General features: G+C 36.9%; 1 protein-coding gene across 9 annotated transcripts; it reads right to left on the minus strand.

Moving 5' to 3' along the window:
- Positions 1-537: 537 nt before the first annotated feature.
- On the minus strand, positions 538-20,385 carry sw (cytoplasmic dynein 1 intermediate chain short wing). Of its 9 annotated transcripts, none has more exons than XM_088261901.1 (15): positions 20,147-20,385; positions 19,918-20,042; positions 18,989-19,176; positions 17,904-18,031; positions 15,008-15,040; positions 12,845-12,865; positions 10,258-10,305; positions 7,649-7,807; positions 6,520-6,676; positions 5,550-5,804; positions 4,571-4,920; positions 3,940-4,100; positions 3,154-3,294; positions 2,945-3,070; positions 540-1,644 (listed from the first exon to the last, which is right to left on the minus strand). In XM_088261901.1, exons 2-15 carry the CDS (start codon positions 20,029-20,031, stop codon positions 1,483-1,485), a joined length of 2,043 nt encoding a protein of 680 aa, XP_088118027.1. In that variant the 5' UTR covers positions 20,032-20,042; positions 20,147-20,385; the 3' UTR covers positions 540-1,482. The 9 variants fall into 9 exon arrangements, with proteins under 9 accessions (XP_088118032.1, XP_088118027.1, XP_088118026.1 ...); XM_088261900.1 differs by having other exon boundaries at positions 7,649-7,837; XM_088261905.1 differs by lacking the exon at positions 15,008-15,040.
- Between the last annotated feature and the right edge of the window lie 1,199 nt (positions 20,386-21,584).

Genomic DNA, 21,584 nt, shown 5'->3' on the forward strand with positions numbered 1-21,584 from the left:
CTTGAATAACTTGCTAAATAAGTTAACCGGTTTAAAAACTGCATGGATACCTTTTAAATAAAGAAAATCACAGACAAAAGTGTGCAAGATTTAGAATTGGCCACTCAGGGCTACCAAACTATAACCAAATAAATCTGTTGAATAGAATCAGAACTCAATTGAGGCAAAGAACATTGTAAAATCCAAACGGCGAATAAGTTTCCAGTTATGGTGAGGCCATCGTAGAATGTCATGCGCCCTACTCCACCCTCTGTCACAGTCCCCACTAGGTGTGATGAATTCTTTGATTCTTTAACTATTACATAGTACATATTATATAAACAATAGTTTTTGAGCTACAATACAACTGTATCCCTTGATTTTGTCATTAAATTTTAATTCGCATGTTAAATCTTTTGCTTATTTTCCAAACTAAATTAATTCAGATTATGATACACTGGTCTCTACTTCACTTTGCTCACCTTTTTTGTGTCATTCTCAAATTGAAAATGTGTCCTCGTATCCTCAAATTACTGCAGACTTTAAATAAAAACAGCGAATGTTTATAAGGTTATTTTAATTTTATAATATGGCTTAAAACATACATAAATAATATTTTTTAATATAGCAGAAATGTTTATTGAATTCCTATAAAATAAATGTTTCTGATAACTTCATAAGCATATAAAATGACTATAAATTAATGCTCCATTTCAAAAGACAAGCCATCGTACATATTTACATACATCTTTATACAGCGTTCAACTCAAATCTCATTGAATAAAAATAAAGAAAGCACGCTTTCCGTTCCTTTTCAAAAGTGTTGAAATCACATGATTATTTTTTTAATGCAAGTTATTATTTAAATTGACTTAATAGAGTGATTAAATTGGTTGATAAAGCGATAAGTCAGCATTGTAGTGATGGAATGCTAGCATTACTGTATGAGACCTTCGTGACAAAGATAGTAATAAGTTCTAATACCTAAACTACACAATATGAGTAGTCTATAGCAAATTCAACAGATATAGTTCCAATATAAAAGAAAACGGACTAAATATTTCCCTTCGTGCCTAGTAAGACTTGTAAGACTTGACTAATATTGACTTGTTAAAAATGAAAATCTGCATTGATGTTTATTATCTTGCCAACCAAAAGTGACTTAAATGGCCCTCCTGAACATCTTACGTTTTGTTAGTTGGTCACTTTCTCCTGTACGACTACGAATTCGGAATTTTGACCATTTTCAAGGTTCCAAAATTAACTTTTTGTAACAAATTTTTGAACTTTTCCCTGGATTTTTGAAATCCATAATATATCTGTCTATAAAGCTCTTCGCACGCCTCTCCCAAATGCCCATTACTGCACTTTGGCGGCCTTATATTTATCAAGCAATATAACAGAAGATTGACATACAATTCTCTTCTAAATTGAGACAATTTGTATGGAATTACCATAGACTATTTACATATTGTCAGATCAGGTGTCTGAGAAGCCGCGTGTTCAGCGAAGTGGGTTGGAGCTGACGCTAGAGAGCGAGGTCGGTCCCGAGGCGGTGGCCGCCAGACTGGCTCGTTCCAACTCCTCGTCAGCTTGGTTATTCCTCAGCTCTTGAAGGGTGCACAGCAACTTGTTCCAGTCATCGTGACGCGGCAGCGCTAGGTGCTGTTTAAAAACAACTTACTGTCAACAATCTGAATTTCAAATTTGCAAATACGATGATGTCGCAAGAGCAATTACTCTGAGACTAGTAGGTCAACTAAATTAAACGGATCACCCAATTTAAAATACTTTTTGTGTTTTCAGTAGAAAATTTCCCAGTCTGATAATATTGCATCGATCTGATGCAAAACGTATAGCTCGATGCCTCACTCAGTATACACCAATAAATAGTTGAAAATGAAGAAGCAGATTTAGTGAAAAATCCGTATCCAGCCCATTTTTTAGTATCCTATACATATATGCTTTTTTCAGAATGCAATGAGCAAACAAATATATTTATTTTAAATAAAACTGCGCCAAATATGAAAGTTGATAAGAGATATATTATGGTGATCAACAACCAGTTTAACAGATTATTTACAACTTTATTCACTTTACCCACTTCAGAGAATAGCCTATCGTTGTCCACGCCACTATGAGAAGATTTAACACCGGCGACTATAACTTGTGTGAGTGTCTTCTGATCCCAGCCAAAGTTTTTAAATAATAATCCTTCTCATTTTCCATGACACTTTTCCCCATACCCTTAGTTTGGCTGTTGCAAATTTGTCAAAACAATAATGGATTTTAATGGTAATGTCACTAAAAACTAACTAACTAGCTAACCATCACGCCGGTTCTCCGCAGGGGTAGGCAGAGAGAATAGAACGCCACACCACTCTGTCTTTGCAAACATTCTTCGCCTCTTCCACGTTCATGCATCTCTTCATACATACCTGCCGATTGTTACGACTCCTAACCTGACCACTTTCAAGTATTTGGCATACCTGATCGTGCCATGTGTTTCTCGGTCTTCCTCTGCTTCTTTTCCTAATTACATTCGCCTCATAAATTTGTTTTACCGTTCTTTCCTCACCCATTCGTTCTACATGTCCAAACCATCTCAACACACCTTTCTTAATTTTATCGATAATGCTTATCTCAGCTTTGCATTCCTTCCTTATTTCACTATTCGAACATATATCATACGTCGTTTTGTCGCACATTCTTCTGAGAGATCGCATTTCGACTGCATTCAGTCTACTTTCATCCTTCTTTTGCCAACTCCATGTTTCACTTCCATACATTAGAGTTGGAACCAGGACTCCGTTGTGCACTGCCAGTTTAGCTTCCGCTGATGGTAATGTCACTATCATTTGTAATTCTTTTCTTGCCGGGTGAAGAAAAGTCATCGTCGGATATATTCTGTGTTGCAATACATACCTGGTATGCGACTAAATTACTATCCGATAGCAATACTGACCTCAGCCACGTCGTAAACCCAGATTTTGCCAGTGTCGTCTCCCACCGTGATGTTCAGTCCGTTGGGGGTCCAGCTGGCACGGTTGAGAGCCACTCCGCCGTCCACCTGGATACTGGCCGCGGGAACCTGGCAAGCGTTCAAGTAACATTGAGAATTTTTAATTTAAAAAATATGTTATAAATTGCGACCGCATGTAATGTATGTCTCACCTCGGTGTCTTGGTTGAGATTCCAGAGATCGAGGCGCCCGGAGCCGTCCACGCAGGCGAAGAGCGCCGGGTGCACGGGAGACCAGCACACGTCCAGCACGTAGTCCCCGCTGTCCTCGAACGAGTACAGCGGCTTGTTCTCCTGCAACAGTGCGGGGAGGACGCGGTCATTTAACCCACTACTCGTGGAACACAACAATCTGAATTTCATTCAGACCAATCTCTTCAAATATGTAAGAAAACATCACCTTCTGCGTTTGCAAAAACGTCGTCAAATTGCTGATATTATATTTCAACGTAAAATAGCTTCTAGTTCACTAGTGACTGTTCTACTGTTCGACTGTTCTAGTGACTGTCCTGAGCTAAGCTCTGTATTAATGTTCCTGCAATACCACTTTGAAATAAACGTCGTCTTCACACTCCTCTTGTTTTTACTAATTATAGACAGAATATATATTTACGGCGAACTTTTTACAATTTTAATGCAATCTCGAAAACTTTTAACATAATTCAGAAAAATCACATTAGTGTGCGGCATTTGCTATCTGAATAATGGTTAATTGTGCATATGAATGTGTATGTATGTGTGTGTGGGTCCATATGTGTATTATGTGTGTAGTGTGTCCATGTGAGTGTATGTGTGTGTGTGTTTTTTATATTTCATGTATCTATTTGCGAAGACCTGTAATTGGCTTTGTTTACTGTCTTGTATTTGTAGCTGTTGATTTTCCTAAAATAAAAATAAAACACGCAGGAAATGGTGGATTGGAGAATGCAAGTACGGTACCTTGAGGCTCCACAGCTTGAGGGTCCAGTCCATGGAGGAGGTGAGGAAGAGGTGGGAGAAGTCGATGCCTCCCGAGGCGGCGTGGCAGGACACGCCGGTGAGCGGGCCCGCGTGCCCCTCGTACATCTCGCTCACCCCGGCACGCGTCCCGTGCCGACATCCTGGTACACACACACACACATGACTTCAACAGTAAAGTGACTAATTATGGTACCTTATTCAACAGTGGTAATTTCAAAGATTTCATAACAAACATTTTGTCTTGCATACAAGAATAACATTATTTGCGAAGCATCAATTAACCGTAGAACGAGGCTACTTGAACTTTGATGTGTTACTTGAGCCCAGTACAAAAAAATATTTAGACCTGTATTTGGTCTACAATAATGAACGTATGGACATGATTCATTGTTTCCCTGACAGGTGACACTTATTGTCACGATACGTTCATTATTGTAGACCAAATACAGATTTAAATCTCACTTTTGTACTGGGCTCAAGTAATAAAGTTCAAGTAGCCCCGTTCTGCGGTACTTTAACTGAAACAATAAATGGATAATTGAGGCAGGTGGAAACAAAGACTTGTGACAGACAGTATTATTATAGACTTGTATCAGAATGGCGCGCTCACCCGAGTACACGTTCCCGTCCTCGCTGCCGAGCACGAAGTTGTTGACGTCGGCGTGCGGGAAGGCGAGGCAGGTGACGGCCAGCGGCTTGCTCTGGCGGTGCTGCAGCTCCAGGGTCTCCTGCGGCGAGGCCAGCATGTCCAGCGACCAGCTGCAGAGCCGCCCGTCCGAGGACACGGAGATGAGGTTGTGCGCGTGCGGCGTGCCCACCACGCTCAGGCAGTACACGGGGTGCGTGTGCGCCTGCGAGGACAGCGGCGTGCGCTGGACGGGCGTGCGCTTCTGCACGCGGTTATCCCACAGCACGATCTGCCCCGAGTACGTGCCGCCCAGTATCAGGTTGGGGTGGAACCTGACAACATGGTACACATCACTACTTACTCGCAACTCTAACTACATACAGGGCGGTAACAACGGACAAAAATGGTACATAACAGGTCAGCATGGATAAAAATATATACGATAATGTCCTTCACACTGAGCTCCTTCGCTTATGTCAACTGGATCCTACAAAACACGAGCACGGGAAAGCTAGTCTTTGTGTAATTAATGATCAAGTTGACACGCAACCTATAATAAAACATTTGAGTGCAGATGGCGTTTAAAGAAAAAAGGCAATATAAATTTTTGAAAATGCACTTCAGCTCATTTATCTTCTTCTTCAAACCCTTATCCGCACCCTAATGGTGCATAGGGCACTGCTCATATAAACGCAGTATTATCTCAATCATTAACACACAAAGGAAAGGTGATCAGCCCTCCGCTTCAGGTACCACAGTCCAGGGTGATATTGAATAAATATTAGAGTAAAAAAATCACTTATATTTATTTGACCCGGGACCTCCAGAACAGTAGTCGTAGAACACTACGGAGGCTGACAGCTCATTACATAGGGCATAAAGCGACCGGCGACTATCCAACGTAGAAGTTTGTTGTATTGAGAAGTTGAGTGCGTGGATGACGGGCAAGATAGGCGCTCACTTGGCGAAGGTGGCGCTCATGACGGGCGACTGGCAGTGGAAGACGTCCTCGGGGGTGGTCTTCTTGAACTTGGTGTTCCAGACGAGGCACACGCCGTCGGGGTCGTGCGGCGCGTCCTCGCTGTTGTGGTAGGAGGCCAGCAGCAGCTCGGGGTGCTGCGGGCTCCAGTCCAGACTGGTGGCGCAGCGCCCGCGGGACCAGCGCTCGCACGCAAACGTGCGCTTCAGGGACAGGCAGGCGTTGCCGTTCTTCTCCCTGCAAACCCAAACACGCATTATATATTTATTGGCTGTCAAATCATTATTCTAATAACATATCTATATAACAAACCATATCTATGATAAATTATCAGTTTGAGTATCAAACGAAATGAAACTTAATATGTAATTCTTCTTCTAACCCAGTAGTGTTATCTTGATTGTTAATTCACGCACAGAGGCAAGGTGATCAGCCCTGCGCTTCAGGTACCAGTCCAGGGTGATATAAAATAAATATGAAAGTGAGAACCACCCGTATTTATTTTGACCTCCCTGGGAATCGAACCCGGGACCTCCAGCACGAAAGCTAGTGCGCTGACTACTACAATATGTAGTTACTCCGAAACTATTTAATAATGAAGAAGGAATATTTTTTAATGGAAGAGAGGGGGATGGATCCTACACGATGGACCGATCAAGTTAAGGCGGCAGCAGGCACCTCGCTGGTTGGAGCACTACGTGCAGCGCAGTCAATGGATAACTGGAGAAGAGTCATTGCTTCGACAAGGGCCATAACCCTCAGTAATGAGGACTAAGACGGAGACGAAATTTTTGAATGGTATATCTCTCACTGCAATATACAATGACATTTATGTCACATGAAGTTTGTAGACGCGCAGATTAATCCACCCTTCCCGTGCGTTGTCTAGGTGTCTGGGTGTCTGGGTGCCTGGGTGTGTGGGTGTGTGGTGGTGTGTCACTGCGGGCCTCACCTGGAGTCGTCGTCCTCCTCTCCGCCCGTGTAGTCGGTGTAGATGTCCACGCTCTCGGCGAGCGCGCGCTCCATGACCCTCCCGGCGCGCGACACGAAGCGCTGGAAGTCTCCCGACAGGATGATCATCTGCTTCTCGTCCTCGCTCAACTCGCGAACTGCAAAACGAGCGACCCATTCACAACCGACACTTTGACAGCGACTCGTGTTCGTAAGTTACAACAAAAAAATGTCAAGATAGGATATTTAAATCAAAGATTGCATTACGAAAAATAAATCCAGAATATTTCCAAGATAAATGAAAGAAAGAAAAAAATTGACTGGGATTGTATTCCAAGACAAAGGAGTTTTTGTTATAGTAGAGCATGAAATAGTATAGTATGAAGTTATTTATTAAAAAAACAGATCTCACTAGCTTTTTCTTAAATTTATAACTCATATAGTATATACTTATTGTTAACTGTTTTCATTTTCTTTTATTCGTTTTAGTTTTCTGTTAAAATCAAATATTTGTATTTTACATTACCAATTTTAATCTATTTCCATTTTTGATATCTATTGTATACTTTCAAGTACCCTTTATTATAACCAAAAATAAAATGTATACCCGCACACATGCCGTGCCTTTTTGGGATCTTTTTTAGTATTAATATAATATAATATTTTTTCACTTGTAATTAAATTATATTGTAAAATGCTTTTTGCATTTTCAGAAAAGACAAGAAGAAAAAAAAAGCCCCGATGTTTGAATGACTGGACGAGTCAAAAAAAAAGGATATGGCATTCTTTGTAGCTTCTACAATATCTTTAATGAAAAGAAAGTTTTTAAATTAATGTACATACCACTATTTCTTAAAATCGACTGTGACACGTGTTTCGATGCATTCCGCATCATTTTCAAACACCGTGCAAATGATGCGGAATGCATTGAACCACGTGTCTCAGTATATTTTAAGAAATAGTGGTATTTACTAAGTACAACATTAATTTAAAAATGGATAGATTTTACCACAAAGTGACTGCTTAATCAATTAAAGAAAAGAAAGTTGCGTACATGTTTAGTTGAAAGATGGATGCGTGGTATATGTTGAATATAAAGATACATACAATGTCCGGGATGGACGACTCACCCTCCTTCTTGTCCTCCTCCTTGTCGGTGGTGGTGATGGCGGGCTGCACCTCCTTGACCTGCGGCAGGCCGTGCGGCAGGATGCCGGGCGGCAGGCGCGAGTGGAAGGCCGCCCCGCCGGCGCCGCCCGGAGCGCTCAGGCTGTGCTCCTCCTCCTCACCTTGGCGCGCGTAGTCGTCAAACGTCAACACTGAAGCGGTCAATAAGGCGGCCACGTACACAGTACACACCCCGCAAACACATCCTATCTCCCTAGCCTCTCCGCTAAACTAAACCTAGCCTAGCACCCGAACAATTAACTCGAGATGGTTGCCAATAATATAAAGCAACTTCGGGATAAGACATTTTGACATTGTTTGCGAGAGATTGAACTTATGGCGATAATATGCTATACAGCAGATATTCATAGAGAAAATTTTGATAATTTTCCCAATGTTTGGAGTGTGTCCAAATATTTGTTCAAAATGACAGATTTTTCTCTTCATATTTTAACATAAATGAAGTTTCTTGAGATGAGAATATGGGAATCTGGATATTTATAGGTGTGTTCTAATATGTGGAATATTTCAAAATAGAATCTTACATTTATCAATGAAAGATATCCGCTAACTTATTAATTTCAAGCATAGATATCGACTATGAAGTCAAATTGTGTGTTGTCACTAGCAACATATATATACCACTAATCTAAATTTAAGTAATGTCGTTTACAATCATGGGTAAAATCGTAAATGTAACAGTGCATAAAGTCATCATTTAAACTAGCCAATGACTTGTCGTAAGCCCAAACTTCCATGTTCCAATTTCAGTAAACTTCTTCATTAAGATATTTAGTTAGGTCTTTTGTTCGATGATCAATGCATTTTTTTTTTTAAATTACTTAATTCATGCATCTGATCATACAAACTAAAAAAATATATACACGCACAAATAGACAATGTGCATATTATATAGAGGAGTTTAATAAAAGGAGATGCTATTCAAGCCTTGCCTTAATTTAGAAAAGTGTTAAAATTCATTTAAAATTGATTTTACATATATTTAACAATCATAAAATGAACTACATAAACTAACTCAATCTAATCTGTAGCTAGCTAAAATATCAGTTGTAACTAAGAAATAATAGAACATGTATAGCTTAAAAGATATTATGTAAATGAATTTCTAGCTGTTTTTTTTCAATATGGGCAGTACTAATTTGAACCATGTAAAAACAGTAAACTTTTAGGAAAAAAACAGTGAGTTGAAACAAAATGCACTCTAATAAATAAGGGAGAGAAAATGAATGGCTGTTGGGGGGAAATTACAAATAAACAACTTTCACAAAAAAACTTAAAATATTTGGAAAACAAATTAATTGGAAAGTAATTATTTTAAAAACCAATGAAAATGCAAAATCTAATAATCCTAATGATGAGAGTGTATGACAAAAGCAAAAAAAGCCAATCATATTGCAATATTACAGCAAATAAGAACCAAGACAACATGTCCACTGAGATATTTACTCCACTCGCATTACGTGGACCGAGGAATCTATAATATATATAGTGTGGCATGTCTGACGAGATAAATTCTAATGGTGCAAAGAATAAAACTAAAAAGTGCATAAGAAAATAATAAGTAAAGATACAACTTTCCCGAGCTCTCCACAATAAGGTGGATTATAATACATACATGAGGAATAGTACATCGTGAAATAAATACAAAATAATAAAAATATTGGCAAGGCAACAAGCGATACTTCTAGATGATGTATACTACACATTACTAGGAAAATATAAGTATATCGGTCCAAGGACATGCTGGAACAATCTATTTCTACATTTTTATATTTGATACTGTGCTGATAGCAGTTTACCTCATACTACGAGTGATGGTGAACTGAGTCATAAATAACTAGCTGACTTTCCTATCTTTTCCATCAAATTAATCTTCCAGCGCTTTGGACACATCACATTTTAGAGACAATTTGCCCAATGAACATCTTTGGAATGAAATTTCACAAAACCACTGCCGGTTAGTTATGGTTCATATACCGCACACAAGCGTATTTTTCCAAATGTCTGTCGCATTTTCCCTCCATTTAAACTTCCAAATTCAATTTTATTATTTGAATGCGACTGTCGCTGTTGTGATAAGATTAAGCTCATACGGCGACATACTATACACTAGTTTTTAGATAATGTTAGTCAATTCGGCTATTTTAAATTAATACTCAAAAATAGCAAGAGTAAAGTTTGGTGAAATATTGCATCAAATATGAATGTGGATTTGAATGGTTACTGTTATCTATAGACATTTTTGCATATAATCCTCCTACCAATGTGTCGGTCTCCCTCGCAGCCAACTTCTTTAATATTTTACCCTAAAGAAGGCTCTCGCAAAGATGCCCAAAACATTGGATGGAGAATACATTATTACACAAACTAGACCAAACAGAATAAAGTTATTTATGACTCAGTCTGATATAGCCACAGCGAGGATCGGAGACCCTCAGAATAATGAACTGATTAATCCTACTTACTCTAAACCTAAAACAGCACAGCAAATCATGCTCCATTAGGGTTTGTGTAGGAAAGTAGTTGTGTCTGTCTAGGGCTAGGGACCTACCTGTAAACTCGTCCTCCCACTCTAAACCCGGGTTTAGATTGTACTCATCTTGAAATGGAGAGGAAAAACAAAACAATGTCAGTACGGTGTGTTAACAATACATCTTAACTAGGTACAGAGGCAATCCAATCTGTCTCCATATCACATTACAAGGTATAGAACCGCCATATAGTTCCGCCATTCCTAGGCTGGGGAACTCCATTCGGGGAATATGTCAGTTTAATTCACAACACGGACTTGCGGTGTACAGAATTACAAGCGGATAGCGACTATAGAGAGTATGGAGGTGCGCGGGAGACCAGCTGTGAGAAGAGTATACATGGAGTTAGTGACCCGCGGCCCGCAAGCTTCCCCCACCCCACCCCGCCACGCCCCACCCTACCAGATACATTACACTAGACTAGGATAGAATACAGAGGACAGACTTGTGTTAATTTATCGAAAATGTATCAAGATAAGGTTTCAACAGTCCTAGAGACAATAATGATGTTCCGACACTGAAAGGCTCGGTTAAACTGTTTAGTTACAAGATCAATCTACGTCATGCTACACATTTTGTAAAATTTTATTTTCACTAACTCAACGTGATGTTTCGACACAATTTAAATATTTTTTTATGCATAATATAGGGTCCGCCATCTAAAGTTTTTTTTTTCAACTAGTGCTTATTTCGTGAATGGTAACACTTAGCTCATGTCTGATTTGACAGATAATTAGTTTTATCCTTCCGCTGAGCGAATATGGTTGTGTATACGCTTGAACAACGCTGGAAAATATTGCGACATTACTTTGAAAATCATGGTAATGTTGCAGAATGTGTGCGAAAATTGCGTACGGTTTTTGGAAGAAGAGAAGCACCGTCAGCTCCGTATGTTCGTTATCTTGTGAAAAAAGTGAAAGAAACTGGCATCCTCATCGATAAACCAAAGCGTGAAAAGCCAAAAACAGTGCGTACACCCGAGAATATCGATGTTGTGGCAGAAAGTGTGCGTGAAGCGCCATCAACATCAATTCACCGTCGTTCTCAACAATTGAACATTTCGGAGACATCATTGAGACGAATTTTGCATAAAGACCTTGGTATGACGCCATACAAAGTCCAATTGGTTCAGGAGTTGAAGCCAACTGACCATCCAATGCGTTTTCGCTTCGCTGAGTGGGCCTGCGATCGACTTACAGAAGATGCCGATTTTGCCAAAAAAATCATCTTTTCGGATGAAGCTCATTTTGATCTTGGCGGGTATGTAAACAAGCAAAATTGTCGTATTTGGGGCACAGAAAACCCGCACGCATACATTGAAAAGCCGGTACACCCAAAACGAGTCACTGTTTGGTGCGGATTTTGGTCCAGAGGCATAATTGGGCCATTTTTCTTTGAAAATGAGCAAGGAGTGGCCGTTACAGTCAATGGCGATCGTTATCGGGCCATGTTGAACGGATTTTTGTTCACAAAAATTGAAGAGGAGGATATTGGCAACATTTGGTTTCAACAGGACGGCGCTACGTGCCACACAGCCGAAGCTACACTCGATGTTTTTTATAGCATTTTCAAAAAAAAAAAGTTATTTGGCGGACCCTTTATTAATGAAAATATTTTTCTACCACTCAAATAAAATTCATATTAAAATAATTTAGATGGTAAAATAAGGTCAACACTAAAAAGGATCGAACTGTCCCAGTATCTGACCTGGATCCGTAATTAGTTATATTCGTTATCTTCTTACTTATTTTTCACTTATTTACATCTACGGGTCATGATTAATATTAAAACTTGATTATTGATTACTATTTACATATGTGTATGTTATGTACATATTTACTATTGTAGATTCCTGAAGGAAAAAATTAGATGTTTTAAAAGCAAAATATTGTAGATTAAATTGACTTGTTTGATTTTAGTGGATAAGTATTAGTAGCTGGCATTAGTAGGCAAAAGCAAGGAGAATCTGTGAATATTTTTTTTTATTTTTATTATACTTAAACATTAACAAAGGTGGTAGAAAAATAATTTCATATTCATTTCATGATTAAAATAATAATCTAGCTGCACAGATGGGTATGTTTGGTATTGCCGATGTAATTTACACGAGATAATGTAGTGAGACAAATGATGACCATGCATAAATACAGTAAAACATTCCTAGAACATATATTGTAATGACACGTGAGAATGTGAGCCAACTGTGAGATATTCTAGGAACATTTCGATAAAATTAAAAACACATTTGTGATAATAGATGTGATAATAGTGTTAAAAGTTTCTAGTGACTGTTAAATTTGCCTTGACGCACTTTCGTCGATCACCCGAAGTAGTAGATATTGAGAATATTTAATAATAATAGGGCGAGTGGAGAACTCCGGAAGGTTTTCATTGGTTTTTGTTTTAAATTTCTTATAATTTCCTATGTAATTTTTTTGCAAAGTTATGAACGCAAGAAGCTAGTTCAATCGCATTTAATCGAAAGTTAGAATGAGCGATTATTTGTTAGACACACTGTATGTAGGTCGGCCGGAATATGTCGTATTCGGGTGAGTAATGACTGATGAGTGTGAATGTATTTGACAATCAGGAGAAATAATAACTTACCGTAGTAGTCGGTCGCGTGTGCTATGAAATGAAAGGAGAAAACATGGTTTTTAGAAGGATTGCAACTTGTTTACATATGGTCTAAATAAAATAAAAACTTAAACTATTTATCTGGTCACCCGATAGTAAAAAAGCAATTTATAGCTGACCAAAAAGTTTTGCGGCTTAAGTATGTACATAATAGTTGGCGGTATGTCACAGATAACCGATGAATCTCACATTGGAAAGAATAACTTATTTTCTTACGTTCTTATCTGATTTTATCACCCGATGGTGCATTAATAATTATACGAAGGTAAGGTGATCAGACCCGCACTTCCGGTACCAATTCAGGACAATATTAGAGTGAAAAATCTCTTATATTTATGTTCCTGGTACTCGGGCACGGTAACTAAATACGTTAGCCACTAGACTATAGAAGCAGGCAAGCCTTTTTCTCACATGAGCAGTAAAATTTATATATTTTTCTTGAAACCAATGTCATATTGGCGTCGGATTACCTTTCGGCCATCTACATGGCACTTCATATGTTTTGGGAATAGTTTAATATAAACTCTTTGGTCAGCTTTCAAATTTATGTGTAGTATTATTATATTTATCATTGAAAAAAGTGTAATTGCTTAGAGTATTATAGTGTAAATGCATAAAGTACAATATGAAATAATCAAAGCTTTGAAAATGTGTAATTTTATTTTTGATCGTCAATAGTGCTTGTGTAATTTCATGCCATATTGTGAAAATTTGAGAAAGGAATTTGAAAGACAAAAGAATGGACAATGTACAATTTATAATATCATACCCGTTCAGGCAAAAATCACTCAATAATAAACTCTATGGTGCCCTTTCACATTGAAAGAAATGCAAAAAGTATTGGATATTGCCGGTTGATGACTTTTTCTTGAACGGGCAATATACACACTAGCAGCCTCAACCATCGGGTGGTAACCATCACAATATTTCTACACTTACATCTTAACAATAAAAAATGCTTTTCAAAATTGAGCGACTGTCACAGATAACAAAAATATCATTGAATTCCTTAAGCGATTTTATTTGGTTATATCCGATTATTATTATTTCCATAGATATGATCTCAATAGTTAATAATTTTATATAAAAATTAAAAATTCCATTACCCTTTTTTTAATTTTGTAAGATGAGTTAAATATTAAATCTGAGGATATTTAATAAATTAAGATAAGCTTTATTCGCAGATGAATTGAGGGATTGATAACAAAACAGCATTCAGTAAATGAAATAGCTTAGCTAAGTTGTTTGGAGAACTAACATAACTTCAATCAGTATAAAAACTAGTGTCTGGTAAATTTCATAAAAATCATAACAATTAGGATGAAGATAACAAGTGCAAGAGAATCAGCTTGTTGCGATTATTATCGGACCTGTGAATTTTGATAATACTAAATAAAAAATAAAGATATTTTTAAACATTTCATTATTTACATATTTATACATACTTTTAAACAAAATGAATAGGAAACAAATTGATCATAATGTACCTTATATTTTCAAAAAACTAATATGCAGTGAACCTATAACACACTCGCTGTCTTTTGAACGACTTATTTATCAGTAAAGTTAACTAAGAATCTTTTAACCTGCATACATATTTTCTAAGAATAATTTCCGGGAACTTAATTTCCTAATACACGCCATATTTTATATGAATACATAGCTACCAGAATTGACGATAGCCGAGGATTAATTATAATAAGCGAATCATTTTAAATTTTGTAACAAAATAACAATATGCGATTGATAACATTATCCGCTATCACAATAACCGGATTCTTTTGTATTTCATACAATCTTGCGGTATCCTATATTAAGATAACTTTTGTGGATTTTACCATAAACCAGTTTTCATATTGCGGGATATTCGGATATGTATAGATCTACAAAACCTATGAAAAATGTGGCATTTGGAGAATGCTGTTTATTGAAGTAAACCATCCAAAAGCAGGTATAACCAGGTATTTGCATAAATATGTTTTTAAAAAGACGGGGTCTATGCACTATGTTGGTGATGGAATTGTAATCTGCGACAGATAGTCGGGCTCTATGCGCATGTGCCGGAGTGCGATGTTAGTGCGCGAGTGGTGCTAGACACTAAACACAGACACGGATACGTTGTGTCAAGTTTACCTTTGCGCGGTCTCCACCAGTCCTCCATGTATCCTGCAAGTGGTGAAGCATTGGAAGAGCATCCTTTGGTTAAGGTAGCATAAAACACATCAACACACACAATCGCCCAATTCCAACTTGTATTAACACATACATAGACATAGACAATACAGTCTTATATTATATACCTCGCTTAGTATCGCTAATTGCTTCTGAAAAAATATACAACGACCAAAACCGAACTTTCCTCGGTTCAAAGGACTTAATAAAGTGCATTCAATTGAATTACATTTTAACTCTTCAAATTTTATTTACAAAATAAGAAAAATGAGCTTCAAAAGTAACGAAATCAATGATAATGATAATGGAAATGGGTACATCTGAAAAAGATTGTATTGTTTGGCCACGTCGTATTTAATTGCATAAACAATTTTTATAAATAATGTAAAATGTGCCCTCGGCACGGGAAAACTCAGTGAGGGCATATTATTGTTATTGCGTATATGATTTAATAAATTAGGCCAAAATGTTACGGTTTGTTTTTATATTGCCCTCATATTCCATATTTGATTCCAATATTTCAGTTATTCTAAAAATCAGTCAAAGTGGCTTTTACAACATATAAAGCAATGGGGTTTGAATGTTACTATTGTGCCTCAATCCATCGGTGGACTAAAAAATCCAATATTTAGTGAAAGAAACATTATTTTTGAATGCTTGCTTGAGTTATAAAGAACAATTTAAAAATGAAGCATTTGTATTATGTATATATCTACAATAATTATTTATTGATCGAAGCTGAACTAAACGAGATATTCCTGTAAATACACAGACAGTCCTCAACACATTCCTTCTCTTCTGATAAATCATTATCAATTGTGGATATGAATGACATTCTCAATTAGTATGGAGTTAGAACTATGTATGTAATTCTATATTTTTCATTAAATTTTTACAAAATACATCGGCAGACGTATAATTCATATAATAAGTTTAAGAAGTACGATATGTACATGAGGACTGTCTGTGAAATGGTCCAATATCATTAAATAGTAGGAATATATAGATAATTAATGATATTGAACCATTCAATATAACGTACGAGTAACAAATACATATTATCATATAAAAATATTTTAACTCGACTTAAATACCCAACATCAACCCCACCTCGAGAGAAAATTGAAATAGATAATATTTTATAAACAGAATTACGTATCTGGCTTATAAGATACCTAACTACTACTAAGAAAAATACATATTCCCCTCCAATTAAATTAAATAATTTGCCCAAATAAAATTTACCTATAATCTAATACCCTGGACCGACAACCGACTATGAAAAAAAAATTATGGACAAAATGAAAATGTATGCTAAGAATGACAAAGTGTATGAGAAAATAGATGCGTTGTTAAGAATAATGTTTTGTTTTCACTTTAAATTAAATTTTCACGTTTTATTTCACCTCACTCTCAGAATAAGTAAAGCAGAACGATTATATCGCAATTTTGAAATCATTGGACGTTAATCGCGTATTTTCAACGGGGTATAGTACCATCTATTATTAGACCCACATTTCCAATTCCTAACTCCAGTATGATAGGTGCATTCTATATGTGTTTGTGCATTTATTAGGTGACCGAAAGAATACACGCCGCCCTGAACAAAGTGTAGGTACAACATATACATATTAGTAACGATGCAAGTATTAATAAGGATCTACGCCCACACAATGTTATGTCTGTATTTTCTAAACCAGCCAGGAAGGTTGTGACATGCAAAATGAAGAGGTTGTAAACTAAACCAAACAACATTCCTTCAGCAAAACAAACCGGAAAATATTGCACTTAATAAAATCACAAAACATTACTGTATTTGAAGTAATAATGTTTTTTGAAAATCTTGTAACGGTGAACTAGAGCATTTTTAGAAGAAAAATAAAATTTTATAACACAAATACAAAATAATTGGGTAAATTTATTATTTTATGGTAAACATGTGCTGTTTTAATACTCCTCGTCAATTTACGAATGCAGTAAGATAATCTATCATAAAGATTTTCAAAGACACAGAAAGAAATCCAAATATAAAAATATACCCAGATATATGTACAAAGAAATTTACATCTCATCGAAATCAGAAATTTGTAGGAAATGACATTATAGGAATACTACTTGTGTTAAACAATGCGATATATCAATATCAATCAAATAAACTACAAATATATGTAAAGAACTCAGGAAATGAATTACAATTTATTATTTATGATTGAAAAAATTAACTACATTCTTTCGCACCAAAAAATAAAAAAATTTAAAGAAACCGGCTAGCCCACGCTAATTTTGAAGAAAACATTAGATACTTACTAAGAAAATATTAATAACTAAGATATCATTTACCTTCATTTAGGCACGAGGCCAATTTTGAGACTGAACAATGGACTAAACCACAGATAAAATTATTAGTTCAAGTCACTCAAAATTTTCTACATCAATATGGATAAAATTATAATTCAATGAATTATATCCAGTAGATGCGTAGTTATGACTTAAGCTACACAAATGCCTGTATCGTGTCATTATTCAGACAGATGAACCAAAGCGAAACTAACGATTGCCTATGAAGTAATTTTTCTGTGCGCAATACTTTTTAAGTAAAACATACTATCTGCGCATTATCCATGATAATGACCGAGGATGCGGCCAATATGAGATACACGAGCACTCCAAGGACTTAACTTTAATTAAGTATAATTTTCCAACACCCGGCGAATGCTTCCCAATCTGGACAGCAAACTCTACATCTCGTAAGAAGAGATAATTATTCTGCCGTTTTATATCATCGGCTTTTGCCTATTATTTCAAATGGTAACACTTATTAGCGACGGGGTCGAGGATAGAACTTGGCGTAACTAACCGTCGCGATCATGCCCGGACGAGTTGTTGGTCTGGGTCTGCTTGGTGTAGGTCACAGACTCCTTGGGCGGGATGTTGGTGGCTTGGACGGACACGACGCTGAGTTGCGGCTGGGAGCGGCGGGGGGGCCTAAAATAGATAACCGGATGATAAACTTTTACAAAAAACTGATTTCGTGACTGATCATCTATCCAGCAGTTTGACATATCGCCCACTCCTTTCAAGAACGTCATAATTCAAAAATCTTCAATTTTCAGTTGTGCATATTGTCAGAATACCCAGAAAATGTACTTTATCCCAGCAAAAGCGGCATATTTTTAACTTAATATTTACCCGCTACAGGGCAGAAAATGTTGTTTTTGCATTTTGAAGAAAAGATATTGTTTACTTATTTTTTAAAATAAACTAAATATTTTTTAAATGGAGAAAAAACCTTTAGGTTTTACCTAAAAAGTTTTGTTGCACAGTAAAAAGTTCAATAAGTGGCTTGATATTTATTTTTAATACATTGTGTTATATTTTTAAACATTATAAACATTCTCCTGAAAAATCAAGTATTTTGATTTATGACGTTCTTGAAAGGAGTGAGCGATATGTTCTTCTTCTTCTTCAAACCTTTATCCGCACCCCAATGGCGAATAGGGCACTGCATCATATACACGCAGTCTTATCTTGATCGTTAACACATGAAGGAAAGGTGATCAGCCCTCCCATTCAGGTACCGGTCCAGCGTAATATTGTAGAAATATTATTATTATTATCATTTTTTTAATGAAGAGAATTATTTGTGTTTTTATTATTTACAAAAATATATTTCAATTTCATACTATTTCTGTGAGCCTAAGCGGCTCATTATTAGGAATAGGTATCAAATTGTGGTGGAGTGGGCTCGAACCCAGAAACTCTGACTCGAGAGTAAGCGACACTAACCACGGGACCACAACCCGACACATTATTAGAGTGAAAAAATCACTTATATTTATTTGATCCTCCCTGGGAATCGAACCCGGGACCTCCAGAATGGTAGCCGAGCATGCTGACCATTAAGCCATGGAGGTGTAAATTTGATATATAGGTGAAAGTTACCCTTGCGGAGCAGGAAGCAGGCTGGAGTCCGGGGTGGAAGACAGCGGCGGCAGGGAGGTGGCGCCGGGCAGGGAGGAGAGCGAGGAGAGCGAGGAGAGCACCTCGTGCACGGGCGCCACGCCCAGCGAGGACAGCATCTCGTCCAGGTCCCGGCGACTCTCCCCTCCCACGCCGCCCGCCGCGCGCAGCTACACACACCGCAACCGCACATTACTCACATATTCTACATACCGAGCAATACTGACAGATCAAACGTATAAGTATGAGTTTCTGCTCAATAAAAAAAGTTTTTCATCTTTTAAGATTTTTAAATTTATATATCGTAGTCATACAGGAGAAAGTGACCAAGTGCATTTTTTTACAAAACCGTAATTATTGACTATTTGATATCTTCAGGCTTAATATTGCCCTGAAAACTTCCCAAAGGATTTTAAACTTGTAAGGATAATATATTGACTTGGTAAAAATGACTAACTGCATTGATGTTTATTTTGTTGCCAAGCAAAAGTGACTTAAATGGCCCTGCTGAACATTTTACGTTTTGGTAGTTGGTCACTTTCTCCTGTACGAGTACGATATGTATGTCCAATTAAGCCAAAAAGGGGTTACGATGACATTGACCGAGTAAATAGAAATTAAACAAGCTTTTTATGGTTTCTCGAGTTTCAACACTACAACGGCATCAGAGGGATTTATAAACTTAATAATGAGATTTGAATTATTTATGATTCAAACTATTCGCAAAATCTTAACGAGAAATAATATTTACATCTATACGATGTATTCGAGACAAAAGCGGGTCATTACGCGCTGCATCTAAATGCGCAACTAAGAAATGATACAATGCATACAAAGTCTAGCAAAATATTGACTGGGTCCAGTAGTAAGCATTCAAAAGCCTAGGGAGAGACGCCTAGACAGTAACTTACGGTGGCTTCTTCGACATCTTTTTGTTCCTTTTCACGGCGTCTTCGGTCTTTTTCCTCTCGGAGTGCTTGAAGTTTTGCCTTTTTCCTCTCTAACTCTGCTTTGCGGTCCGACATTGCTATTCAATCTAAAAAAAACAACGTATTCATCTGTTAATCAATCACGTTTAACGGTGTTTTAAACAACCAGTAGTTGTAAATAGAATGTTAAGTGAACCGTGACAAAACACACCTTTATAAGACCGCTTAGTTGACGAGATTCGTAGAATATATTTGTGTGAATAAATACCTGACGCAACATTAATGTTGCGAAAATAACAAGTGAAAATTACATAAAGCCAAAAAAGAATTTGAAATAAAATTGGAAATGCACAATACGGCTTTCACAAATGAATTTGACCGAGAATACAAACTACCAATTTATATGCCGAAATGCCATAAAGCGTTGAAGTAGACGTCAAAAATCAATCTAGATGACGTCAGGCAGAAAAAAAACTATTTTGTCTACGACTTTTAGTGAGTAAGCAAGCACCTTTACCATAGACAAGTAAAAACCATAAAACAAACCGTTTTTACTCAACACTTTTTTATTTACTATAAAATGGGATTGAAAAAGTATATTTTCTGGCAAGAGAAGCTGTCCTTGTCAGGATTTTTTTTAAATCTGCGAATGAGTCTGCCTGTAACTGTCGATGATCTCCTCATCATTATGAAGAAGAAGAAATACTATTTTACACATGTCTGCAATTCAAGAGGAAAAGTCTATTTTTATTAAATCCATCGGTATCATATCAATCCTAACTCTCCCAAATATTGTTAAACAAATTTGAAATTCATACAAATGTGAAATGTAAACAAGTCACTCGCTAATTCAAGTTACATACCTGGACACTAATATATTATGTCAGTGTCTAGGATATGTAACGTATGGTAATGTTGTCTTGAAGAGAAATTATTGGACCACATATTTTTGGGTGCAGATAAACGACGATTACCCAGGCTTCCTCTTCAATCGTTGCAGTATTAATATTTCATTATGTACTTAAATCTATTAACCTCTTGTAACAAATTTGTACATATAATAAACTGGTATTTTACTAAAATTAATTGTAAAAATTGAAAAAGTGTGTTATTTTTTTGCCCCTACTCACTAACAACGATGTGCACCGCATCATTTCAACGCAGTTTTTTTACATCATGGTTAGTTGCATAAAGGCGTCAAATGGTTTCCAGTTTAAAATATTATTAAATCAATATAAGAGTAAAAAAATGAATTCTTCCTTAGTTAGGACTGTGTCCTGTTATTTTCCAGTCTGTTCCTGGGAGGTGGAAGACCAGCTGTCTCTCTATCGTTTAAGTGGTTTTCCTGGGGGTCTGTTACCTCTCTTTTGCTGCTGTCTGCTGCTATTCTCACCACGCGACCCGAACTTACTCTTCCCACATGATTTCTCCATTGGAGTGAAAAATCATTGATATATTTTTTATAGACCTGAGAGTCAATACCAAGACTTTTTGTAAGGTGGTCTAACCTCTATACTAAGGAGACGTGTGACTATGATGTAAAATATAAAATTAATTTTACTGGCTGGGAAATTCAAACAGCGTGGAAAACCATAAAGATGAAAAATATGCCGCAAAAGTTGTTATAAGTCGTCTATGCATTTTATATT

Source organism: Brachycentrus maculatus, unplaced genomic scaffold (genome assembly GCF_059751285.1).
Source record: "Brachycentrus maculatus isolate JH-2025_06_01 unplaced genomic scaffold, ASM5975128v1 h1tg000169l, whole genome shotgun sequence".
Taxonomy (NCBI): Eukaryota; Metazoa; Arthropoda; class Insecta; order Trichoptera; family Brachycentridae; genus Brachycentrus; species Brachycentrus maculatus.